This window comes from Salvia hispanica, chromosome 5 (genome assembly GCF_023119035.1).
Source record: "Salvia hispanica cultivar TCC Black 2014 chromosome 5, UniMelb_Shisp_WGS_1.0, whole genome shotgun sequence".
In the NCBI taxonomy this organism is placed as follows: Eukaryota; Viridiplantae; Streptophyta; class Magnoliopsida; order Lamiales; family Lamiaceae; genus Salvia; species Salvia hispanica.
The window spans coordinates 40776280-40803613 of record NC_062969.1 but is presented as its reverse complement, the minus strand read 5'-3'; the positions used below and the strand labels follow the sequence as shown (position 1 = coordinate 40803613).

The 27334-nt window shown below is 39.9% G+C and overlaps 4 protein-coding genes across 6 annotated transcripts; 1 reads left to right on the top strand and 3 right to left on the bottom strand.

Annotated features, from left to right (window-relative positions):
- Positions 1 to 2258: 2258 nt before the first annotated feature.
- Positions 2259 to 4663, bottom strand: LOC125187504 (protein PEROXIN-4-like). The gene is made up of 6 exons (XM_048084103.1): positions 4510 to 4663; positions 4338 to 4393; positions 4139 to 4258; positions 3902 to 4030; positions 2719 to 2848; positions 2259 to 2515 (listed from the first exon to the last, which is right to left on the bottom strand). Exons 2-6 carry the CDS (start codon positions 4341 to 4343, stop codon positions 2427 to 2429), a joined length of 474 nt encoding a protein of 157 aa, XP_047940060.1. The 5' UTR covers positions 4344 to 4393; positions 4510 to 4663; the 3' UTR covers positions 2259 to 2426.
- Positions 4664 to 9517: 4854 nt separating this feature from the next.
- On the bottom strand, positions 9518 to 13699 carry LOC125186685 (TOM1-like protein 9). Its single transcript, XM_048083099.1, has 10 exons — positions 13470 to 13699; positions 12672 to 12750; positions 12336 to 12434; positions 12137 to 12250; positions 11904 to 12046; positions 11378 to 11459; positions 11163 to 11248; positions 10879 to 11070; positions 10344 to 10795; positions 9518 to 10236 (listed from the first exon to the last, which is right to left on the bottom strand). Exons 1-10 carry the CDS (start codon positions 13568 to 13570, stop codon positions 9722 to 9724), a joined length of 1863 nt encoding a protein of 620 aa, XP_047939056.1. The 5' UTR covers positions 13571 to 13699; the 3' UTR covers positions 9518 to 9721.
- A 2177-nt stretch (positions 13700 to 15876) lies between these two features.
- LOC125190462 (PXMP2/4 family protein 2-like) lies at positions 15877 to 17977 on the top strand. The gene is made up of 3 exons (XM_048087781.1): positions 15877 to 16103; positions 16916 to 17007; positions 17280 to 17977. Exons 1-3 carry the CDS (start codon positions 15960 to 15962, stop codon positions 17683 to 17685), a joined length of 642 nt encoding a protein of 213 aa, XP_047943738.1. The 5' UTR covers positions 15877 to 15959; the 3' UTR covers positions 17686 to 17977.
- A 515-nt stretch (positions 17978 to 18492) lies between these two features.
- LOC125186146 lies at positions 18493 to 20471 on the bottom strand. 3 transcript variants are annotated; one of them, XR_007170365.1, is made up of 3 exons: positions 20300 to 20471; positions 19090 to 19760; positions 18493 to 18958 (listed from the first exon to the last, which is right to left on the bottom strand). XR_007170365.1 is itself a non-coding variant. In XM_048082480.1 (2 exons), the coding sequence occupies exon 2, from the start codon at positions 19534 to 19536 to the stop codon at positions 18583 to 18585; it is 954 nt and encodes a 317-aa protein (XP_047938437.1). In that variant the 5' UTR covers positions 19537 to 19760; positions 20300 to 20467; the 3' UTR covers positions 18493 to 18582. The 3 variants fall into 3 exon arrangements, 2 of the variants coding, with proteins under 2 accessions (XP_047938437.1, XP_047938438.1); XM_048082480.1 differs by having other exon boundaries at positions 18493 to 19760; positions 20300 to 20467; XM_048082481.1 differs by having other exon boundaries at positions 18493 to 19760; positions 20375 to 20457.
- Positions 20472 to 27334: the final 6863 nt, after the last annotated feature.

Here is a 27334-nt window from a genome sequence, read left to right as displayed (position 1 = left end):
ATACTCCATTTTTTTTACATCTGCAGTTACTATATCTGAGGTCACCTAATATTAATTTTATATTAGCCACGAATATTTTGTGGTTAGCTGAAGATAAATCCATGCATAAATCTTAACAAATATTTTCACACCCAACGTGAAAGTTGGATCCAAATTTATATATGAAGATAAAGAATTCAGATTTTTTTTTCCTTGGAGAGGTTTGTATTTAATTATCTTCATTTCTCTACATTCTTCTGAAACCATTAATTAACATGCACGTGGTCAAGATGTTTAATTTTTTATTAATTGGCCATATATTAAAAACTTGTATTATGCATAATCCACAACACAATTATGCATATCCACAACATAAATACGTATTATTGTATAACAAAAAAAGCATTGTTAACATGACACCATAAAAAGATTAAATAATCCTTTATTTTATTATGATTATACATGGACTGTAAGAACCATTCTAATGAATTTGGACAGAAAAAACACAACGCAACACACACACATATATAGACTGTAAATTTATATATCATCATTTATAATTTGATTATTTTTTTCTGATATGAATTAAAAACCCATCATTAAATGAGCTAGGGTCATGATTGAAATAGAAAGTTTTGTGTACCAACAGCCAGTGCAATGCTGTATTATTGTTGCATAAAAGTCCAGTGGTCCCAAAATTATTTTTTGTTGAGACAAGTTATAAAATTTAGGAGTTTGCTACATCAAAAATAGTATCTTTTGAAAGCTTGTCGAAATTTCTGGCATATTGCTATAAATTTTAAATTTTAACTCTTCAAATTGAATGTGCGTGTATGTAAAATGTATATATGCACAGAAGAAATCCTATTTATTCTTTTATATAATTCCACCAATGCATAATCTGGAGATGTTTAACAAATAAATTTTAGTGTAGCATGCACGACCTTTCAATTTGTAGCGATATAAACAAGAGTAAGATGATGTGAAAGAAAATGTATCATGTCACTAGAGGTGAGTAGAATATTCATAGTCGAATGACCAAATCATATAAATTGAAATATCGAATTTTCGGATTGAATCGAATTTATTTTTCAAAATACAGATTTTCAATTTAATTTGGATTGTTTTTTTTTAAAAAAAAATCAAACATCAGAAATATATCTAATATGCATAAAATATCATTTCAATTAAAATATCAACAATAATATTTATTTAAATATTTTTAACTTAATATATGTAGTAACAAATATACTAAAAAACTATTTGCAATTTCTCAACTTTAGGATTTAATAAATTTTCAGTACAGTTGGCATAAAAAGTTACAGAATTTTGGATTTGAATTTTCGAATATTTATAATTGGTTCGAATTTATATTATCTGAAATTTCAGATATTTCGATTGAGAATTTGGTATTAGGCGAAAAGAATTCCAAATTCAACCCACACTTCACTAGTGATAGAATTAGGGGCGGCAAAATGGGTAAAATGGGTAGCGGGTAATTCCCATTTTGATCCGCTATCCGCCGGGTATCGGGTACCCGATATCCGACGATAACGGGAAATGGGGCGGGATCGGGTAGTGTATTTTAGAGTTTTGCGGGTAGCAGGTATACCCACTACCCGTACGGGTATACCCGTTAGTCCCGTTAATACCCATTGTTATTAGTATCAGAGCCATATATCATTTTTAATACTCCCTCTATTCCATATTAATAGAGGCGTTTCAAATAGTTAAATTAGAGAAAAAAATAAATAGTTAAATAATAATAGCCATATACACCTTCATTTTGAAAAATTAAAAATAAATAGTTAGAATGGAGAAAAAATAAAGTAAGAGAGATAATAATATAGAGAAGAGTATTTATATTATTATTTTTCCTAAATGAGTGAAGAAAATGAAATGTTTCTAAGAGTTCTTTTGAAACATTTTTATATTCCGACGAACATACAATTGAAAACTCATCGGAACTAGCTATAGAGTCCCCTCACTTTTATTCTTAATCTATTCAAAGTTTACCATCAATATTAATTAAGTAAATTAGGGAACATTGACGATTATTATGGTTTTCAAAATATTTATTCGAATTTCAGGTCGGATACGGGTACCCGCAATGCCAGGTACGAGATACCCGACACGGGTATCGGGTAATCCCGGTATATCACGGGGCGGATATTGGGACAACCAATTTAGCTAAAATCGGGTACGGGTACCCGACTTATCGGGTGCGGATACCCGCGGGTAACCCGTTTCGCCACCTCCTCTAGATAGAATTGAAATCATTTACACAAAGCATAATTTTATTCATAAAAAACAGTAGCGGTGTCACTATTTTGTAAAGCAGGATGTTAACGTACAACCTAGATGCATGGAAGTACAACAGGCTACAACATTTGTATATGAAGAATAAATGAGTTTATTTCAAAGAAACAAATAGGAAGGAAGACTGTTCACTGCTTCTTGGGCATGGCAGCAAGTCTTGTATACATCCTAGCCATCGACTGGTAGCCTTGGATATCGCCTGACCGGAGAAGATTACCTTCGACAAAATGACAAAACACATCAACCACAATAACTATGGAATCGGAGAATGTAAAAACAATCATAATGAAATGAATAACGCGACTACACAAAGAATAAAGTGACTGCAAAAACTTGTGCACATCCGGATATATGGCGTATCCACTATAAAACTGAATTGAGCAGATATGTAACGCAGACGGGTATCACAAAGTTCGATACCTGAATCGCAGTTAAGCGGGCTGTCAGGCTCTGGATGACCCATCAACGCTATTATAGCCCTACAGACGGACTGCAATGTCCAGGCGGGGCTCCAAGCATTCTTCAAGATATCAAGGCAAATCTCACCCGTCTGCATAAAATAAAACGGAGAAAACAATATTATAAGTACGGGAAGAAACTAAGACGTCTTCAGATTATAAAACCCAAGCATCACAAACTATGGAATCAACAGGCACAAAGAATCCAGCAGTGCATAGATGAGGAAAACTACAAATCAACGGAATAGGAACTGTGTGTAAAGTCGTTCCTTTGTCTTTCTAGCATCTATAGGGATGTCCTAGTCGTCTTTCATGTCGGGACTCGGGAGGCCATGTGCACTACCAGTTTTCAGACTCCGACACTTCACTCAGCACTCTCCCAGTCATACTACAAGCCACATGATGCCAATAGGAAGTAACAACAAATCAACCAGCAAAGGTATGGAAAAATAAAACTGGCTATCGACTATATAAGTTATAGCCAAGACATATAGTACCATCATACTGAAAACGAGGGATTTGTTTCACACTTAACCCCAAATGCAACCTCTAATTCGGCACTTCCATTCAAAATATACAAGTTACGCCAACTACGTACAACTTCACAAAAACCAGTACACAAACAAACAAAAACTTGATTAGGAGCTCTGTCAAGTGCTCCATTTCAGCAGTTTCACTTCCACAACAAACTCTAATACTAACATTACTCTGTTAACAAAAGACTGTAAAAACTACAGAAATCATCACACATTTTGCTCTTCTCGTCATACAGCAATCGCACGACACAATAGCAAGAAATAGATCTCTCGAACTATCTAACGAAATCAGAACATCCTACAACAATCCAAGACTAATGCTAACATTACTCAATCACGAAAAGACTTAGTAACTACATAAATCATCACACATTTTGCTCTTCTCGTCTTACAGCAGTCACACGACACAATAGCAAGAAACAGATCTTTCAATCTATCTAACGAAATCAGGCTATCTTACAAGAATCCAAGACTAATACTAACATAACTCAATCAACAAATAACTTTGTATCTACAGAAATCATCACACATTTATGCTCTCCTGCCATTCTACAATCACACGACACAACAGCAAGAAAACACATCTCAATGCAAGACAGCATTAACCACCTTGAAATGCACATTTGGATGGAAAATCTTGGTCAGAAATCGAACTTGAGGCGGCTGCAGAGGATAATGCTCCGGCACAGTAAACGCAAGCTGGAAAACTCCTCCTTCGTAAGGAGTTTCCGATGGCCCCTATGCACATCAACAAAATCGACCAAATTAATCCAAACAATCAAATCCCCAATGTTTTTCCCCCAAACAAATTCACACACGAGCTCAAAACGAGAAAATCCAAACCACCTTTACAAGAGCAGTCCATTTAAATATGTTGGAATCATCACAAACCAATTGAATATCAGGATCGGCCGCTTTCTCTCTCTGCACTTCTTTGTACTCCTTGAAAAGCCTAGCCCTAGACGCCTAAATCCCAAAAATTGATCAAATTCACCAAAACACAATTAAAATGAAATAGATTGAAGCTCAAGAGAGCGAAATTAACCTGCATTATAAGCCCTAATAATTGGAATGAATGCCGCCTCGATGACTGAATAAGAACTGCACCAAGTCGAGATTATCACATGTGAATCAGAAATTGAATTATATGCAATCCAACAATTTCAGAATTAAGAAAATTTTCAGAATAGAAAGAGAGATTCCAGAAGCATTATTACCTAATCCTTGAGATTAGCAGCAAATTGGGGGAAGGAATCAATAAAGTCACGGAATTTTCAAGAAATGGAGAAGTAAATCAGTTGCTGGATGAGGAATTAACAATCACGACGAAGTTTCCGACAAGAGAAATTGGTGTTGAATTCTAACACCATATAATCGTCATTTCCCTTTATTAAAAGTCAATGCATTTTTCCATGTTATATTTTACTCTCTCTTACTATTTTCTCTTTTTATCTTTCTCCATTTTTCATTTTCCACTTTATTCTCTTTTTATTTAATTCACCTAATACAATTTTTCTTAGTTTTGGTGCTGAAAAGAAACGCCTTCATTACTAGGGAACGGGTCCATTTCTATTTTTTAAAAGCATTCTCAATGATAGTAGTATTATTATTTTACTTCCGGTCAATAAAATCGTTCCTATATTTCTCTGTTTGTGATTTTCTCAATCCATTATCTGATTGTCACATCTCTAAATTATTCATATTTACCTTTTTTATGTTTTGTCATTTATTTTATATTTTAATTTATTTATGTCAATTTAATTAAATACTTGTTTTAATTAAAAATATAAAATATATCCAGGACATAAATACTCACTACGCTTCACAGTCAACATTTTAATTAAATGGTGGGCTCGAAAATAGGCAGCCCAATTCTAAGAAAAATACGCTGAGCAGATTTGGGCCTTTTGTTTTATTTTACTTAAAATAATTATATTATTGACTACTGTTACATGTAACCATCATTAAAGTCAGAACATTTTGTATGCAATTAATCGAAAAAATCAATATGTTTATTGAATAAGATAGTTCCTCCACCAATAACTCAAGGAGTTTTATAATACTATAATTTGCAGCAATTTATTGCCATTTTTGGTAATTAATTTATGTAGACTAGCAAAAATAATAATAACTAAATGAATAAAAGTAATTAACATAAGTAGTACTAATTTACAAGCCCTGTATAAGAGAGAAAATAAATTTATAAACTGAAATGAGATTGAGACTTTTCCTACCTAAATTTCTGAAAGAAAACTTAAGTAAAAAAAATGTATAAATGTATAAACTAAAACGAGATTACATTCTTCATACCTAAATTTCTCTTAAGCGAAAGAAAACTCGGAGTGAGAAGAATAGAGTTGATGTCGTAACAATCACTATCCATTTTACCAAACAAACCAGTTTCTCTAAAAGTTCTCCTCTTTTTAGAATAATATTGAAAGAGCTTCTCGTCCAACAACAGCAACATGTCACCATTTCGGTAAACATTGATAGGCCGGAGACGTTTGAGTAAATCTGGACCCTTAAATATTCTCCTCGCTTGACGGTGCAATGTACCTTGCACCAACATTTCTCAGCTTGTTCGTATTCTTTCAACAACCAAAGTTGATTATCATAGAAAATTGGTTCTTCATCACAGAAACACAAACAATCCCCCCAAGTATACAACATTTAAAGTTAAAAAAACATAGATCCCAAATACTTATATCAAAAAAATAAAAATCTAATTTAAATAACAAGCCTTTCTCAAATCAGATATTCAACCGTATGGAAATAAATATAAATGTACTTAGGCACGGTTAATAGACGGAGGAGATTACCTTCAACCAAGAGAGAGAGCTGTTGAAGAAATGCTAACTTTAAACATACTCCATATTTTTCAATTTTCTTTCCTTTTCTATGTTTACTAAATAAATAATAGTATATATCAAAACTCATTTTTACGTGAGGTTTTTCTAGAATCATTATATTAGGATGATTAACTTCCTAGATAACCATAAATAGATAGTATGATTTATATTATGTAGGAAGTGTAAATTTGGTAATCAACGGCAATCATTAAAAATCTAAAAAAAAATCTTAGAATTTTAATTTTATATATAACTCTCTTGATATCACACATCGAATTAAGATAATTCTACAAGAATTCTAACGAAATTTCGACTGCATACGTTCGTAAGTACTAATAGTAGTAGTATACATTTGTTGACAAGATTAGTCTCCTTCGACAGCCAAGTCCCTCGAGCTTGCATGAATTCTGCGTACCATAAAACTAAAGAAGATTGTCCAATCTTATAAGATGATCTTATAAACCTAGAACTGGGGAATGTTTGCACTGGCCAGTCCGTTGTAAATAAGCGAAAACCCCTCTCATCCTTCCAATAAGTTTCAAGCCGTTTTATTCTTGATTCCTCTTCAGCGTCAGAAGTGATCTTGGGCTTCTTCGAGGATGGATCCTCACCTCTAGAGTGCATCATAGCTCTCTTCCCACGCCTCCCCATTTTCCCTCTCACTTATAAACAAAAATTTACTCGTGTAATGTGTTATCATTAATTAGAGCATCCACAATAGGGGACACTTTTACGTTTTTTGTCCATAGCCACTTTTTATTTGTCCACGGCCACAAAAAAAAGTTTCCGCAGCAATAGTGGACACTTTTGTTAGCCACATTTCACTTTATTTTTATTCTTTGTATATTTTAATTCAATTAGAACTAAAATTATCGGACTAAAAATAATTAGAAAACGAGATAATAATAAAATTAAAAAAAGCGATGAGACCAAATATTCGTTGTATTAATGGATATCGGAAAATTATACAACGAACATTTTAAAAAAAAAACATATAAAAACAAATAAAAACACCGCCACCATCTACTCGGTGGCGGAGTCGGAATCCTCTGCCTCTTCTTCGTCGCCCACTCCCGCGCCGCCCTTGTTCCCGCCGCCCCGGCGTCGCCCCTGCCCCCAGCGCACCGGCGCCGCTGAACCAGACCACCCCAGGTCCTCTCGATCCTACACATGAGCTCATAGTATATCGCCTTGGTGACCGGGTCGGTGGCGGACTCGTAGAAACGGCAGTTCTCTTGCAGTTGTTTCATCAACTGCACATTCAGGTTCCTGTTCAAGACCACACGGGGACCAGGGCCCACGGACTGAGCTCCAGAAGGCGGCTGCGCGCTACGCGATCCAGACGCGGACGCCGAGTAGCGGGAGGAACTTGCAGGCATTCTGGCGCTGCGGATACTGGCCTTTTGCCCCAGAGGGCGTGAGCGCATAGTGTGTGTATCAGAGGGATCCTCCGTTTGGACGTCGTTGAGGTCGATTGATTGTGAGCCGCTGCTGCTGCTGTAGTTCCCGGCTCTGTTGCGTCTAGTGCGCTTCGCCCCTTGAGCTTCAGTCTCCTCCGCACGAGATGGCCTTGAATTTCGGCAGTTCTCGAGAACGAGAAACTCCTCCCACTGGGTGAACTTAGGCTTCCATTGCACGTTGTATTGGGACACAGACAGAACCTTCACGTCGGCCAAGTTGCGGCCACTCTCAGCGTTGATAAGGTTGTTGCCGTAGATGCCCGCGAACTTCTTGGTGGGTGTCAGAATCCTCCCAAACTTTTTTTGGATCTGTTCCACGTCACGCGGTTTGGCGCCTGGCGGCTTGAAGTCATTGTAGGTCAACAAAACGCGCTTCCAAAAGCCCATCTCGGTCTGATCGGTGCCAACTACGGTGTCTGATGTGACGGAATCCCATGCCCTCGCCACAGCAATCGACTCCTCTTTGGTGTAGTGCACGGACCGACTCACTACTGCCGACTCGCTACCGCAGCTGCCGTTGCCATCCTCGTCGCCGCCCGGGTCGCCGCCGCCTCTCCCCCCACCGCCGTCGCCGGAATGTCTCGTCGGCGGGGTGTCCGGTAGGCCCGGACTCATCAGCCTCATCATCTGCTCCAATGTGAATCTATTGAAATCAGACAAAGGAGACTGGGTGCGCTGGAAAGAGTGAGAAGGGGTATTCGGACGCGGATGGTTGGTCGAGTCCATAGTGGGTCGATAATCCCCGAATGCCGATCGACCCAAATTCCTCTGATGCGAGGACTGACCCCAATATTGGGTTTGTTGCCACGGCGGGGATGTCGGTGACCACGATTGGAATGGAGGGGGACTGGGACTCGATCCCCGAGGAGTGGGACTCGATACCCACAGCTGAGATGGCTGGGAAGAAGGATAGGATCCGAATCCCGATTCTTCAGTGCCGGGTGAATCTTCGTCTCTCCCGTGCATTTTGTAATTCTGTAGAGTGAAATTGGATGCGGAGTGAAAATGGGTGTGGAGTGAAAATCGGTGGGATATTTATAAAAATAGGCAAAAAAAACAATTATAAATTCGAAATTGAAAAAAAAAAAAGGAAACCGACGACCGCCGCGGCGGTTTCGCCGTGCAATAGATAGCCGCCGCCGCCGCCGTATTTCTCTCTCCTCCGGCTCGTCCTCGGCGCTTTCGGGGCGAAAGCCCTTCCGCCCCCAAAAATCGTCCGCCACAGTAGCCCGCCGCGGCTTTAGTGGATGCTCTTAGTATTTATTTTACACAAATATGCAAACCTAGCACGTAAAATATTAAAATTGTCGACCAAAGATTTGCAACTAAAAGGCAAAAAAATGGCATTAAACTCAAGACAAAAAAAGAAGATAAACTATGAAATACTATTACACAATAGTATTTTTTTTACTGAGTTCTTTTCACTTTAAACTCAATAAAAATAGTTATTGAGATGAATTGCAGATAATCCCAAACATTTCCCTATTAGGTATATGTTGCCGAAACTGTTGTAGTAAATTATGTAGTACTTAGTAGTTTTTTTTGATAAAAAGCATGTTTCAGTATACTGATAAATACTCCCTCCGTCCGCCATTAGGAGTCCCGGTCAATTTTGCGCACTCATTTTGTGAAAATGATAGTAAATAGTTAATGTTGAGAAATTGTAAAATAAGAGAGACAATAATGTAAAGAAGACTCTTATCAACATTATTCTCTCTTACTTTACAAATTCTTCACTGTAACTATTTATTATTATTTTTACGAAACGAGTGCGCAAAAATGACCAAAACTCCTAATGCCGGACGGAGGGAGTACTATCTTAAACAATAGTATTTATTTTATTATTTTATAGAACGGTTACATTATTATAAATTATACTTTTGATAAAAAAAATCAATTGATCTAAGAATTTGGGATGTAATAAAAGTAGTGGACACTTAAAAATATATAGCCTTGCCCAAAAAGAATGGCCCCTTCCCCTTTATTTTATGTGTGAGAGAAGGGTTATTTTGTGTGTATGAGAGAGAAGGTGTGAATGCAATGATACAGTCCAAACAAACAAATTACAAAAAATGCATATGGAATTAGGAGGTGCCAATGCACAAGAAGCAACTCCCAATTCAACCTGCTCTTGCTTTGGCTGGTTTGAATTTGGTGATGTCAACCAGGTCACCGAAGAGCTTGTCCTCCGGTTTCTTCAGCTTTCCAGATGGCACGTGGGATAGTGCCGATGCAGAGTAAGAAGAAGAAGATGCAACGCCGTCCCTCATTGATAAGCCGGACATATTCTGCTCAAGACAGTAGGCATAGCCATAGCCGGCCATTTGGTTGTCGTGCATATGCTGGGGATACGCATACCCCATCTGGTCGGCTTGCATTGGTTGATGATACGCGCCCATGGGTTGTTGCATAGCCCCCATCATCTGGTTGCTCAAGTGGCTTGGATACATATAGGGTCCTACCACCTCTGGGATGTTTGACTTTGTTTCGGGTTGTGGAATGTAGGCCCCACTTGGCGATGGCTGGAAGCCGTTGGCTGCTACTTGCGATTCTTGAGGTTGGCTAATGGCTGACATGCTGTTGTCCAGCTGGGCTTCCCATGGGGGAGGAGGAAAAGCACTGCTACTTTCAGAACCTACCGATAAACAAGATTGCATCGATCAATAAGTTTAGATCATGGCCCGTTAGATTCACACGATGGGATCTTCCAAAAGACGGAAGTTAAAAAAAAAATAGATGTACCATAAGTTGGTGAGTCTGGCAGTTGTTGCTGGTTCGTCTGAACATTCCACAGGAAGGCAGGTTCTTGCGAGTAAGTCGACTGGTCATGTTGCGGTGCTATCAGGCTCGAAGCAATTCCGTTAGGGAGTAGAGACGTCAGTGGAGATTGACCATTACTTTGTTGCTGAATATGAGGTAATGAAGAATAGGCTTGCCCATTGGAATTTGAGGATTGAAGGTTACTCGGTGGATACATATCAACCAGAGCGAGAATATTCTGCTGGGACGCAGCTGGGCTCGTCGGCTGAGGATCCGACAAAGGAACAAGTGCCAGAGAGTATGCTGCCGGCGAGTTGAAATCATCTCCGCTCAAAAGATCAACTTTTGCTGTGGTTGTCAGTTGTCCATTAGCTGACGGAGGAGCAGCGGCCGTGAGCAGCAACTGTCCCTCTAAACTAGTTTCATAGGCCGATCTGAGAGTGATATTATACAACCAATTCAAACACAAACAAGTTGAGAAATATTGATATCAGTATATTTCATGAACAGGAATTACCCATTTTCTGATTGTGTATCGCCAGTGTCAATGAGGGGAGCATCAATGTTGACCAAGGCTCGAGCAGGTTCGGATTTTTTGCTCTCGGGTTGAAGAACAGGGATAGAGCCGGAAGAAATTGATTCGTGTCTAGCCAAAATACGTTGCAACTCATCATTCAGAGCCAGTCCTTGACATAACAGTGATTCATCCCTACATCACATAAAAATGGAAAGGGCCACTTAACAGATAAAATGAAGAGTAGAGAAATAGACAAGAAATGCAGGATGGTGGCGAGCTTTTACGTCGTTGAATTAACAAGATGTACCACTCTAATCTTATACGCACTGCACTTTTTCACCAGATCAATAATGATATCTTGCTTTACTTCCTGCCACCAAGAAAACACAGTTATAAAATAGTCTGGGTAGCGGCTAATCCCGAAAAGTATATACAGCCAATTTTAACTTAGGCTATGCCTTTAATGGATAGAAACTTCAACATTCTGTCATCGTAATACCTCTTTGTTATCAGGACCTATAGCATTCAGCATCTCGGCAAGGACATCCATAACACCACGTGCATTTTCCATTACTGTCGGGCTAACACAGAAAGATCTATCATCAACTCTATTTATACAAGGATCATTTCATTCTTAGTAAAGCATTGTTAATCAAAATTTATCACCTTTGAATGTATCCGGTTTCAATTCTAAAGAAATCAAATAAAGCTACTGGGTATTTAATGATTAGTTAAAAGGGGTTGGTTCCGGTGAGAACTTTTAAAAATGATAACTTTGAGAACTGAAAATCATACGAGTTCTCTGATGTGTCACAAAACATATCAGGTCCTGATATTGAGTCAGGAAAATCAACGAACTGATATTGAGTCAAAAAACTGGTGCGTATTGCGATGTCAACTGATATTCGTGTATTTGCGGACTGATATAGTTTCATGTTCCGACTTTAAGAAAAGTATTGAAATGACCCATCTCCGTAGTTAATATGTAGAATTCATAACATAGTGAGAACTTAAGAGAAATGCACCTCAATGTTGGAAAATCAGATTCAACGGATGAATCAGCTGGAGGCGGTCTAGACTCAGAATTACTGAGATTTTGTGGGTAAAATGTTGGTGCTGAAAAAGGTTTTGAAGCCTCGGAAATTCTGGGGAAAGCTGCTCCAGCGCGCTGACAAAAATGCCACAGGAAGCATAAATAAGCGACATAGATATGTTGAACATGAAAAAATGCAAACTAGCAAATAATGTATATGCTAACCAACAACTCCTGATAAGCTGCAAAGTATTGGGTATATCTTGCCCTTGGTCCTCCAAAGGCATCTTGCCAAGTATTTATCAATATTAATATCTTCTCTTTCACACGAATATCCGGCTGCAGCGATAAACTTCGTTGTTAGAAATTCAGGCAAATATTTGGAAACAAGATCTAATTGGTGCCACAATTGCAATTAGACTACCTTCTTCTTTGCAATTTTCACCATCTCACGCGGCAACTCCCTCTCAGCAACAAGCACGTGGACAATATCACCACAGTTCTTCACAATGGTCTCCAATAGCTAGAACACAAAACAAAACCCTGATTTAACATGTCATAAGGTGCAGAAAATCGGTTACATTTCCTATGAAGGTCTTTAGTTGTGGACATTCTTCCAACGCTTCACGTTATAGAGTGGGAACTGCTAAATTTCATTAAAGGAACACTGAATAGAAATCGAGAAATGTGAGTTGTTCGAATCAAGTTTATTGTTACTACAGGACCAGCAAAATGTTTATGCACGAAATATCACACTTACAGTCAGGGCAAGGAGCTGGACTTTGGGCCGTCTGCTACGTATGCGATTCTTTATACCTTTCACAACATCTTTTGCTTGTCTGATACAAACAAGAGAGACCATTAGTTCACAGGAGGTATGTCCTATGCTTTCTCGAGATAAACAACCATAATGCAGATACGAATTTCCAACATTCAGTATGAATGAAAGAAGCTAATTACTTCGATTAACATGGAGATATAAATGATCCCATAGGTTCCTCCTTCCAACAAATTACCTCATACCTCAGTTTTCCTCGCACACTTTGTGATACACCAACCACTAAAGGCATCGTAAATTTTACTCCTCCCACGAAAATAAGACTATTTTTCACGAACGAATTGAGTATAAACTTATCATTAAAAGGAAATATTGTCACTTAATCATATATCCTCATCAATCTAATACAAAATAAACTGCTAGATAACATGATATTGTGGAAATCAATTCAAACACATGCCAACGGCTACATGTTACAATGCTAATAAACAGTTAACAATATGTTCAAACTGCAGCTCAAGTCAGTGACATCCTAAAATTATCAACTAGATCGTCATGATCACAACATCAAAGCACTTCTTCAGCTCACCGACATTCCAAACTATCATTGATCATTCCAATTTCCAATCACAATTATCATTAACCAGTTAATTACATAAATAAAAAAAATCAAATCAAATGCAAACTAAAAAGCATAGTGTAAAAAAAGAGGAAATGCAAGCAATCATCAAACAAAGAAAGATTAAAAATAAACTTGCAGCTTGAGAGATAATTAATTACGCGGGATCCGAGTTGCATATATCGCAGATCTCGATATTCCTCGCCCAATCTGGACCGATCAGCATGTCGCTTGTAGCTCTTTGCACCATTGCATTCACCATTTTCGCTCTCTCGCCGGATAAAAACCAGTGATCGCAACCAGAGCCGCCGCAACGCCTCCGGCGGAACCAGTCAGGAAATTCCGGCGAGATTAGCTAAATTATTTCTTTTGTCGGGAGGAAAATAAGTAGAATTTTATTTTATATATTGTATATATAAAAGTGGAGCTTTTATTGTTTTCGCAGTGCTTTTATTATTTTCTGCAATAATTATTAATTAATAACATTGCCAATTGGCTAGTTGGATTGTTGAAATGTCGGTGTATTATTATGGACTAGTTAATTTATTATCGAAAACAACATTTCATGATAATTAGATATTAGTATTTCAATGCACAAATAGCATTCAAGTAAAAGGTATCAACCGACGGGAAATTTTAATTATTTTTTATATTTTACATTATAATAGTACTTAATTGTATTTATTACTAGTAGCTAATAAATATTTATTACATTTATAATTCACTAAATTTAATTATAATGTACTGATGCGTATTTTAGAGTATCCAATTTAGTTCACACAAGATATCAAGTTTAATTAATTAACTCTAATAATACTACAATACTGCAAGATTACAGTGTTGTAGTAGTATTTTCAAGTGTCGATCCACAGGGAGGTAAAGATTGTTTAAAACTTAAAAACTTAAAATGATGTAACATAGAGATTTGATTTTTGGTTTTAAAAGATGTTGATAAAATAAAATTACAAGTTAACTAAAGAAAAACTATTCAAATGAGAAAATATGTCACTCCAAGTTGCTCACTAGGCTTGTATTGTTCTACATCTATACAACGAAACATATGAAGGGATTAAAACGTCAACCTAATCACATACACTGAACATGTACACGATGAGTAGTTCACAATTAGCTGAACACATAACCTATGAACCAATTTTCAATGTTTATAAACTCCTGCGGAAGCGCTGGAGAAATAAACATCTACTATGATCACCTAGTTAATCCACTATCAAATTATCCTCTGAACAATTCTAATTCGATAGCATACCAACAATCAATCACTCCTAAACTACGTTAAATAGACAATAGCAAAGGAAAGAACAACACTACATTATTAGCCAAAAACATAGTGTATAAACATTGAGCACATTGTTGGTAACAAATACATGAGTTCAATAGTGTAGAAACATCCATACAAAGCCCAGATTACAATTTGGAACAACATAGAGAGTTTAGCCGAAACACATGGTGGAATTTGCAACAAAAACCATAGGAAACATGCTCTCGTTGAGTGGAATTGGGATTTGGAGACTGATCGTCGGAATGTTAGCCGGAATTTCTTCCTTCTCTTCTTCCTCCTCTCTTTCTCTCTTTTCCTCTTCCTTTTCTCGTGTCTGAATATGCCTCAATACCTTCCAAAACCGCCCCGGAAACTAATTTGAAACCTAAAATTCGGCAGTTTTCGAGAAAAACGCCCGACCGGGCAAAATGGTGCCAACCCGGGCGTTTCCACTGTCCCCGGGCGTTTTTAATGCTGAAAACGCCCGATCCGGGCGTTTTTGCCGGTTTTGACTGCTTCGCGCAACCTTCATCAAATGGCCATAACTTCTTCATCCGAGCTCTGATTGAGGCGTGCAATATACTCACGCGAAGATATTTCAAAGACGAAGATAATGGTGGTAAGATAAAAGAATTTGGACACCATCTTGATAGACAACGAATAGTTTCAATCAGACCCTATTCCACATGTACGTCTATCAACTAATATATAATAATTAAACCCTAATAATCAATTGATAGATGATTTAAATATACAAAATAGGAGAAAACTTAGAGTATAATTAGTATCATTTGATTCACGTCACGTACAACTTACTAAAATTTGAAATTTTATATTACATGTATTTTTAGTACTAGTATATAGTACTATTATATACTCCATAAAATCATAATGTAGTAATATTTTATGCATATTATAGTATTTAATTTCATTATCATTTATTATTTTATAATTATATTTTACTAATTTTATATTTTAAATTTTTTATATTTTAAATTTTTTATATAATCGGTTCAATAAGTTATACTGTTAGTAATAGATTTGTCAATATACTTTGGCTGAATGTACAATGTCGTCTAATCATTCTATCATCTTAGCTAAAATAATATAATTACAACATTTTCATTTTCTTCGATAAAATGAGTAAAGTTTAATTAATTGTGTACATAATACTATATTTATTGCATTTATTAAAAGGGGAATAGTATTTTTTTTTATACATTAAACTTTTGGCCATATATTTATTTACGAGCATACAAAATTAATTGACCTAAGAATTGGGGAACAGAGCTTTTTTCCCTACTGAAATATTACCATCTTTCAACACAATCGTTTGGTGAATAAAACAGCTGATTGAATAAACGGGAAAAGCATGCTTAGATTGTGGAAATGGTACCAGAATTGTTTAGCGATTCATCCAGTTACAACCCAGGTGATCAGCTCCGGCTTCATTTGGGGGTTGGGCGATATTGCAGCTCAAGCAGTTACTCACTCGAACGCCATACAGCAAAAGCATGTGCGTCGTCATTCTTATTGTTATTTCGTGGTTTATACGTTTTGTTTTGTTTTGATGATTTTAATTGCGCGTTTTCGTTTGAATTTCGCCTGCATTTTGAGGATTTTATTGAATACGATGGTAATAGGTGTATTGTGATTTTTAATTTGGGCATTTAATGCGTGTAGGTATTGCTTACAGTGAGAGTAACATGCTAATCGTTTTTGGTTTGAAATCGGATTGTTTTGATTATGAATTGTTAGTAGTATTTTCAATTTTTATGTGCATGTGGATTTGTGTGATGGATTGGTTCAATTCTGGTGAAGAGAAGTTCGATAGTGTCTGTTGATGTAGGTTGTTCGGCTACTTGGTACCGATTTTGCACACGAATGCTATTGTTTGGCAGCATATTTGTGGTAATGAAGCAATGGGGTATCTCTGTTTGGAGGTTTTTTCCCTCATCACCTGGTATTTGTCAATCATGCTCTTTATGTTATTGTCAACGCGTAATCTAACAGATAGTGGGGATGCTCGTACATTGTGAAATGCCTTTGCTAGTAATTTGTGTAATGCATGAAGAAATTGGATATGAATTCATCTTCTTGTGTATCTCATGACAACTGATGATTCAGTATTTATGATGCTTGCAAGAATATATGTGTTGTGATGGAACACCCCTCTATCTCTTAACGATGTGGGCAAGCATGTTACGTGTTAGTGCCTCTTCATAAATGGGCTCTTTCTTCCTATTGCTTCTAAAATACAATAGGTGGAGCAGCCTTGCGAATTCGGGTTTTTGTTTTATGTTTGATAATCCATGCTCACTTCTCCAGGAAGAACTTAAAGAGTTAAAGATCAATTGGAGACGAGTAGCAACCACGACTGTGTTTGGTCTTGGATTTGTTGGTCCCGTTGGCCACTATTGGTCAGTATCTTACCTTACCTATTTCTGTTCTAGGAAAATGGTGGCGTACTATATTTTACAACTATTGGCATATTTGTTTCTATTTCATTCAAGTTCCAACTAGAGAGATGCAAACTATTTTCCATATGTCCAATGAAACGGACAGGCAGTGAACACTGATTTTTATTGGCTACTGAACTAGTATCAACTTATGACCATAAAACAAGAAACCACCTATGGGATAATATCATTAACGCACGTGCTGAAACATTCTTCATTTATCTGCGGTGCAGGTATGAAGGTCTGGACCGCATCATTAGGGTGCGACTAAAGCTACAGCCGAATTCCTTCCGCTTTGTAGCTTCAAAAGTAGCAGCTGATGGTATAATCTTTGGGCCCGTGGATCTGCTTGTGTTCTTCACTTACATGGGCTTTTCCTCCGGTAAAAATGCTGCTCAGGTTAAAGAAGATGTCAAGAGAGACTTTCTCCCAGCCTTGGTTTTGGAGGGAGCCATATGGCCAGCTGTACAGGTTGTCAACTTCCGATTTGTCCCTGTTCGCAACCAACTTCTTTACGTCAACCTGTTCTGTTTGCTGGATAGCTGCTTCCTTTCGTGGATTGAGCAACAACAAGATGCCCCTTGGAAGCGATGGTTGAAATCTAGGCTCTCTTTCAAGGAAGAAGGTCAAGGCGGCTGATTTCTTCCGTCCTTTATACAGCTTCTCCTCGAGCTTTCTGGTATGCACCATTTTTGTTGATGGAAATTGAGCATTAACATCTTTTAATGGCGGCTCGTGTATTTGAAGTGGGCATTCATAAAAAAAATTCCCCCCTCCAACATGAAGATGATGACGAAGAGTTTAGTTCCCTGTCTATTCTTGTTATTTCATTTTTCTTTAATTTTTTTTTCGTTTTTCCTGATAATAAATTGTTAAACATGGTAAAGAAAGATTTGGTATTGAGATGAATTCATGTTTTTTTTCCTTTCAATTTCCTGCTACATTATTTCCAGAAATTAGATTTACTTCAATTCGATTTCATTTCAATCTCCTAAGTTGTTCAGGAATTCGTCATTCCTGAATGAAATACAACGAAAGGGTGCTGTCTAAGCTCCTCAAGTAGTAAACACTGCAATTGGATTTTCGGAAGGAATGTAAAAAGCGAGGATGTTCATGAAATGCTCGTTTCAAATCCACGATGAGCATTACTTGTGCCGGGGCAGCCAGTAGTAAATTTGTATGCAATTAATCGAAAAATATCAAAAATTTTAAGTAGTTCCTCCACCAATAACTCAACGAGTTTTATAAATACAAATTGCACTAATTTATTGTCATTTTTGGTAATTAATTTATGTAGACTAGCAGAGTTACTAATAACTAAATGTATAAAAGTAATATATAAGTAAATTACAAGCCCTATAATAAAAAGGAAAATTAATTTATAAACTAAAATGAGATTGAGACTTCATCCTTCATACCTAAATATCTGAAAGAAAACTTGAGATATAGTAGTAACAATCATCATAGCTGAACAACCAATTAATAATATCCACATGAGTAAATTTACAGGTCATGTGATAAGAATAAAAATGTTAACTAAAATGATATTACATTCTTCATACCAAAATTTCTTTTAAGGGAAAGAAAACTTGGATAGAGAAGAATGGAATTGATATAGTAACAATCAGTACCCATTTTACCAAATACACCAATTTCTCTAATAGATCTCCTCTTTTGAGAATAGTATAGAAAGAGCTTCTCATCAAACAACAGCAACATGTCACCATTTCTGTAAATATTGATAGGCTGAAGACGTCTGAGTACATCTTGACCAAAGATCATATCATCCACGAAGACCCTTATGTATTCTCCTCGCCTGACGATGCAATGTACCTTGCACCATACTTTCTCAACTTGTTCGTATTCCTTCAACAACCAGAGTTTATTATCATCGGAACATGGGACATCATCACTGAAACACAAACAACCCCCCAAAGTAAACAACATTCCGCATAAACTTTTAACAGGTGCAGAGAATGTGCTAAAACTTTCTGTCTCAAGATCAAAACAACAAATGTAAGGAAACCAATTATCGTTTGTAACTGGCCAATGTAGATTGCCGTTAACTAATACACCAGCTGAATTGAAGCTGCGACGAAACAAGGGGGCAGCGGCTTTAACACGCCTCCACAAAGATCCAGTTCCAAGAGTGTATATATGACATCCGCTGTACCTAGGATTAATATAGACAATCTTATGTTGTCCACTTAGTTTGCTCACTCCAAATCCATAACAATCTCCCAACCGAAGTGGGTGAGTAAGACGCCCATGGAGCTCAACAAATTCACGGGTGATCGGATTACATATATAAAGATGATCAATAAAAGGATTTTTAAGAAGAAGCAATCCGTTGGCTGAACCCTCTATTCTTGAGGCTTGGGGGAAATCAAACTTGGTGATTGGATCCTGTTTATGCTTGTGCCTGTGCCTATGCTTGTGCTTGTCTTCCAATTCGAAAACATTGAACCAATTTGAATCTGTAGCCGGCATCGAGACAACTAGGGCGGGAGTGGATATAGAAAGATGTGACTTGAGAAATGCGTCACTCTCAATCAAATTGAGCCATGGTTTGCAAACGCATTTGCAAGTTGCAATGTTTTCAAGAGAGTCTCAATAGAATATCAGTCAAGATTTCTGATGGAAGGTATATGAACAAACCTTGCCTCATTTTCGGATGGATTTAATTTTTAAGAGATCACTTTCTAACTTTTGACCTGCAGAATCACATGAAAAAATAAAACATTCTACTATATAAACATACGAACACTAACAAAATCTTAAAAGGTTGTATTACTATTAACTTCAACCAAATCCTCCGACTAGATAGATAAGGATGCCATAGATATTTACACACCAAAAAAAATTAAACCTTCTTTCCACCAAATTTCTGTCTCCACCAAATTTCGACTCTTCTATTGAGCAGATGTCGCATACTATAGCATATTTATGAGATTAAAGAAGTAAGCTAGGGATTCCTGTCAGGATTAGGACAGAGTACCCAATTTAATTAAATTATTATATTAATTCATTTTATTATAGAATTGTTATCACAGACCATAACCTCAAAAAATTAGAAACCCTAAGACCCAAATACAACGTCTAAAGATATTGGGATTATAGCATTAATATTCTGACAGAGAAGTTAAAAACCATAGATCCCAAATGCTTATATGACAAAAATAAAAATCAAATAACAAGCCTTTCTGTAATTCAAAATCAGAAATAAGATATTCAAGTGTATAATTATACATACTCATTCTCGTAAGAACTCGATCCAAACGTACAAAAATAAATGTACGCAGACAAGGTAGTAGACGGAGGAGATGACCTTCAACCAAAAGAGAAAAGTTGGATTTGGGTGAGACGAGAGAAGAGAGCGGCGGACGAAATAGAAAAGTATATATGTAAATGTTTATTTCTCATGACTCATGAGTCATGATTATATTTATGTCGGAGGAGGAATGCCAATCGGGTAAGTCCATCTAGTTCGGACCAATCCTATTCTAATGGTGGATTTCACACTTATAATCCTTACCTTAAATATTTAGATTTTTGGTTTGTGCAGCCCAGTGAATCAGCCCGTCAAGCTGGCTCGGTCAACCTGTCAGCTCCAATGGACTAGCCCGATTTCTAATCGGTTTGTAGTTTTTCAGTTTTAAGAGCATCTCCAATAGCGGCTAGTCGATTCGCGTCGCTAGCCGGTCGGCTAGCCGAACTATTAGAATCGGCTAGCGCAAAATCGGCGAGAGAATAGGCGAGCGCTCGCCGCCATTGTGGCGTGCGCCGATCGGCCATCGCTATTTTTTAATTTTTTTTTATTTTTGGAAAACTATTTTTATGAATTTTTTTTAAAGTATGTAATTTTTAAATAGGTACACAGACGACGGGCTAGGCCCAATACAAAATTAAGACCTAAAACAGAAACATGTCACAGCGAGGTTCCCGTTCGGCTAGCGGCAAACTATAACGGATTCAAGACATACTAACATTTTTTTAATGTATTCTTTTATTAAATTAGTGAGGAGTAGAGTGGGGCGGAGGCTCGTGTGTGGAAGCCCGAAATTTTTTTTATTACGTAATTTTTTTGAATTTTAGTTAATGTACGTACTTTTTTTATTTAAATAAAATTAACGAATTCTTTCCGTATATGTGTCGTAAATTTAATTCCGTATTTTGTGTTTAATTCCGTAAATGTAGTTGTTTTTGAATTATTTTTATTGTGGCTAGCCTATTTGTTTGTTTTGATGATGTGGCAAGTGAATTTGTAGTGCTGATGACGTGGCAGGGAGAGAGAATGACTGGCCTATTCTTATTGCGGATGCTCTAACATTCTAATTTTGACAGGTTGATCCGCTTAATCTGTCAGCCACAACAGACTAGCTCGATTTGTACTCGGGTTGTAGTTTTTCAATCATAACCTTTTAATTTTAGCGGGCTATGGGATTGGATTAAAATGACATCCCTACTTTTGCGTTTACAACCTCAAACATAAATAAATATATATATCCATATAGACAGGCAACATATCAAAATTCTTGTATTTTATAATTTTTTATGTAAGAACTAAGATTATACTAGAGTCATTATATTGGGATTATTAACTGCCAATAGGATAAATATAATTTTTTATACAAGGACAAATTTAGCAATTAATGGCAATCCTTACCAATACAAAAATCTTAAAAACTTAAATTTTATACTATAACTTTCTCCATTAAATTTATTTCTTTCACATATTATATGTAATAAAAAAAGCTAACTTTTACACGGATTCTAACGAAATTTCAATTGCATATGTTCCGCCAAAAAAAGAAGGACGAAACTGTAATTTTAATATTTTTATTACAACCTATATTATAATACTCTTCATTGCATTACTTTTATGTCCTAAGTCTATGTAAATAATGTCCTAAGAGCATCTCCAGCATCGGACGTCCCGGTCGGACGTCGTGGAAGTCCGACCGGACGTCCGCCACTGTGAACAATTTAGTCGGACACGCCCGTTCCGTTCGCCCGTCGGATATCCTCGCCCATCCGCGCTACTTCCGACTTAAAAAAAATTTATTTTTTATTTTTTTTAAAAAAAAAACTCTATAAATACGGCTCGTTGAATTTCATTTCATTAACACCACTTGTGTTGACAAGTTTCTCTCTCTAATCTACAAGTTTCATTTCTACTATAAATGGAGTACAATAGGAACTCCCCCACCACGAGCGGATCAAACACACCCACGTTTCCCGCCGGAACGGAGGGAAACTTTAATGCGGGGATGAATCCCCAAATGGCAGGGATGGCGGGGATTACTCCCCAAATGTTCTACAATATGTATAATTGGATGAGTCAGATGAGTAGGATGATGCCCGGGGCAGCGGGGATGAGCGGTATGACGCCAAATATGGCGGGGGTGGGTGGGATGATGCCCGGTGCCTCGGGGATGGGGAGTATGACGCCAAATATGGCGGGGATGGGTGGGATGATGCCCGGTGCAGCGGGGATGGGCGGTATGACGCCAAATATGGCGGGGGTGGGTAGGACGATGCAGCAAATGAGCCCTCATACATTTAGGGAATCTGTCTCGCTCATATATAGAGTTGTTGTCCGATGATTCCCCTAGTACTGTTCCGGAGACTCAGTACGCCCACATCAAGACTTTCTCTTTTGAGGAGTTGGGGCTAGGGCTATCGCCGATCCATGAGACTCCCGATGAGGCGGAGCCTGCAAGGGGCAGGGGCAAAGGCAAGGGCAAGGCTAGGGGCGGGGGTAGGGGCAAGGGCAAGGGGAAAGCCCCGAGCTCTTCCTCGCAAACGGGGGCAGAGGAGGAGGAGGAGGGTGAGGAGGAGGGGGGAAGAGGACGATCTGGACCGTGTGAAAAAACGTCGCGCTTGCGAAGTCCTGGGTCGGTGTATGCGAGGATCCATATGTCGGGGCGAACTAGTATATTGACCGATTGTGGCATCGCATTAGTGAGGCTTACCTCGGAAACAAACCAGCTGGGGCGAAAAAATGCAGTCCCGAGCAATGACGAAAACAGTGGGATCGGTTGAGGCCTAAGCTCGGTCGTTTTGCCGGCCTCTACCAAAACAAGAGCATGCGGGGGGCAACCAGCGGCATGTCTGAGGAGGATGTGAAGAACCGGGTCTTGTCCCAGTACCCCGATCGAGAATTGAAGTTCAAAGAGTTTGACCAATGGGAGACCTTTCTCGTGGTCAGGGATTCGCCCAAGTTTTGTGCGGGTGTCGACTCGGACTGGAAGCGGACGAAGATCAACTCTTCCGGTGAGTACAGCAGCAGTGCTGGTTCGCACAAGCTCCCCGAAGCCGAGGAAGTGTCCCCGCTACCACGATCAGACTCCCGCCGTTGTCGTCGCCCGATGGGGCAAAAGGCTGCGCATCGGATGGCGAGGGGAAGCGGAAGCCGCAGCGGGTCCTTTGAGGTCGAATCGGAGGCCCCTGAAGCCCCAGCTGAGTACGACTGTCTCGCCCGCGCACTGCTAACGAAGACCCTGAGTCAGAACATGCATAGGTGGTATAGCACGCACGATCATACGTACAAAATGATGTGCAAGGATGTGATCGGCGCATGTCGGCGCGATTTAGGAATGCCACCTATTGGGGGCGGGGACGTCGGAGGCGGCAGCGGCACGGGCGACGGGGACGAGGACGAAGACGAGGAGGAGTGAGAGCCTAGGGTTGTATTTCTCGACTTTTTATGATTATGTAAATTTTACCGAATTATGTTTTTTTAAGTATTATGTAATTTTTTTTTAATTATGTATCTTTTTTAAGTATTAGGTAATTTTTTTTTAATGAATTATTCAAATTTTCCCGTATTCCGTGTCGACATTTTAATTCCGTAAATTTTAATTCCATAAATTGGAGTAATTATGAATTTATATTTGATTGCAGGAAGTCCTACATTGTGCAGTGGGATGGGAAGTCCTAGTGGAAGTCCTAGTGACGTGGCAGGAGGTTTTTGTGGAAAGTCCTAGTGGGAAGGACGCCATCGGAGATGCTCTAAGGTCGGCTGTAAAAATCGTAATGTTTAATTGTGTTTTCGAATTTGCAAGCAGCTTTGCTATAATGAACCATATTGCACGGTTTAATGCCTAAATGCACTGCATATAATTAATGCTCTAAGTACAATGTATATAATGTCAATAATATGTGTCAATTTAAGAGCATCTCCAATGCTAAATAGGCCAGCAATAGGCCAGCCATTCTCCCTCCCTGCCACGTCAGCAGCACTAAAAATACACCTGCCACATCAGATTTAGGCCAGCCATAGGCCAGCCGCAAAAAAATAATTCAAAAAATACTACATTTTACGGAATTAAAATTACGATTAATTACGGAATTAAATGTACGACACATATACGGAAAAATTTATTCATTTCATTAAAAAAAAGTACAAAGATTTTTAAAAAAATACATGATTTTTTTTTTAAAAAAAAGGGCTTCCACACACGAGCCCTGCCACTCTCTACTCCTCCTCGCCGTCGCCGCCGCCGCTGCCGCTACCGCCACCCGTGGTATCTGAGCCCACGTCGGAACCCGCTAGCCGTGCCCTCGCGATTTCCAAATCAACCCGCATGCTCTCGAGCATCGAGTGAAGAAACATCTTCTCCGTGGGGTCAGTGGCGGCCCTCCAATCTTGGAAGACCTTGTACATCGATCCCGCGTATGGTTACGCGAATGGAGAGTGTACTAGAGTGGGGCGGGTGGGAGGGCGGAGGACTGGACCTCGCGGGGCGATAGGGGGACCCGCCCCTCGCAGCCTGTTGCGCCCGTGCATCTGTCCAACCGGGCGAGGGCGACCAGCAAATGAAGGAGGGGATGGAAACTCCTCAGCATCGAGGGGGGAGGTCGTGGGATCCGCCGCTGGCTGCCGCCGCTGAGTCGCCGGAATAGTTCGCCTCTCTGCTTCTTCGGCCACCCGGCGTCGTACCCCGCCCGGAACTTCTCGGACTCCTTCAAGCAACAAAAAGCATTCCCGGAGAAGAGGAAATCCTTCCGCCTCGGGGAAGCGACTCTCGGCTATCCTCCGGGCGTGCTCCTCATTCCGCCCACTAGTAAGCTCTCGGAGGGCGTTGGTGTACAACCCCGAAAATCGGCCGACCGCGGCCCCGATGCGCTCCCACCCCTTCCGGACCTCCTCCCCGCTGAAGTCCTTCCCGTGCGGGCAGTGCCTCCTATAGGCAGCTCTGATCTTCGCCCACATGTTGACGACCCGTTGGTTGTTCGCAACCGGCGGATCGTCGCACACCTCCAACCACCCCCTGGCCACCCCGGCGTACTCATCCTCCGTCCACTTCCTCCGGCCGGGGGTGTCGTCTCCAACGGGCTGCGACGACTCGCCGACCGCCTTGGCCTTCCCCTTCGTCTTCTTCTTCGGCGCGGCCCGCCTCGCTGGAACGGGAGTATCCGGATCTCCGAGATCGATCCTCATATCATGCAATGACAGAAGGTCATCGCCAGTGAACCGCGTCTCCACTGGGGTCGACATGTGAGACGAAGCCGTCAAAAAATCAAGCGAGGGACGATATACCGTGTCCCCTCCCGGTGACCCCTGCATCCCCACGGCATCCCGGGATGCATACCGTGCTGCATTCCCCCCTGCATCCCTCCCCGCCATATCATCCCCATCATCTGCTGCTGCATCTGGGGGTGCATACCTCCCCACCCCGGCGCTGGTTGCCCGCCGCTCCCCTAGCTCCCCGCCCGCCGCCCGGCATCCCCCCCGGCATAGCCCCCGGCATCCCCGGACGCACCGGCCATCATCCCCATCAACCGCCCCCAAGGGACGTTAAACCCTGGGCCCATCTACCCGCCCATCGGCCCCATCCAGATCCCACAGGTACCGTGGGAGTCGAGATCCACTCGTCGCTGGACTGGACTCGTTGTTGTGATCCATCGCTCGATGATGCTCTTGTACGGAAAGTTAGAGAGAGAAAAAACTCGTTAAAACAAATGGTGCAAATGAAAATGAAACTAAAATCGCGTTTATATAGGCTTTTTTTTTTTTTTTTTTTTAAAAAAAACAATATACGGCGCTGGCCGATCGGGCCGCCACAATGGCGGCCAGCCGCATCGGCCAGCCCATGCCGATCGGCTTGCCGGTTTCCCGCTCGCCGGCTCCAATGGATCGGCTAGCCGATCGGCCAGCGACGCGAATCGGCTAGCCGGTCGCTAGCCGACCATTGGAGATGCTCTAATAGGTTGGTTTGTGTCACTTGTTTCCGATCATTATTTGTTCTATATTGAATTAATTTGCATGTGTAGATGCGACTTTTGGTATGAAAATCGTGGAAATCCGTGAAGGAGTTCGAGTAGAGAAGATGGAAAAAGGGTCCCAAAAACCAATCTTTTTAAAGTAAACACCCCTCTAATAGTCGTAACAAAACATTTTTTAAGATAAAAAAGCTAATACAATAAGAACTTGCAGAATATGGAATGAGTTTATAGAAGTCGGTTTTTTTTGTTGGTAATCACTCGAGAAACATATGAAAATGACACAAGAAATTCTTTTGTTTCATTGCATATATCCTAGCCCCTATACAGAAATATTCCCCATTCAAGCTGGGAATAGTTCCTGTTGGCAAATATTTCGATACAGTCTCGGCCGTGTAAGAAGTTGTTGTTGTAAAAAACTTGCCAGTCACCGGTAATATAAACTCTGTCACGGCCTTTCACCATGACTTTGAAGACGTACTCTCTCCCGCTGTCATCGTGAGCAGTGACGTTCAAGCCTCTTCCGGAAGCTTTATCCTTTTCTTCCGGCAGGAGGAAATCGAATACCCGGTTTTTAACACGCAAATCCAACTTGTGTATTTTGTTCGCACTTGCCCGCCCGTTGTAAACGAATGTATAGCCCCGGGCAGTCCCCCAATAGGCATGAAGCGCATTCTTTCTTTTTACCTCTTCAGTTGCTGAAGAGGTGAGTGACTCATCTCTGCTGGTCCTAATCCTCTTACCAGTAAGAGCCGAAGAACTTGGCTCACCTAACCTCTTCTGCTCTCGACCACCCCGCGCGCCTCTTTCTTGGATTGAGGCATCCCGCCTCTGCTCTCGACCGGCCCGCGCGCCTCTTTCTTGGATTGAGGCATCCCGCCTCTGCTCTCGACCCCGCCTCTCCTCTCGACCAACCCGAGCGCCGCGCCTCTTTCTTGGATTGAGGCATCCCGCCTCTGCTCTCGACCCCGCCTCTGCTCTCGACCACCCCGCGCGCCTCTTTCTTGGATTGAGGCATCCTGCCTCTGCTCTCGACCACCCCGCGCGCCTCTTTCTTGGA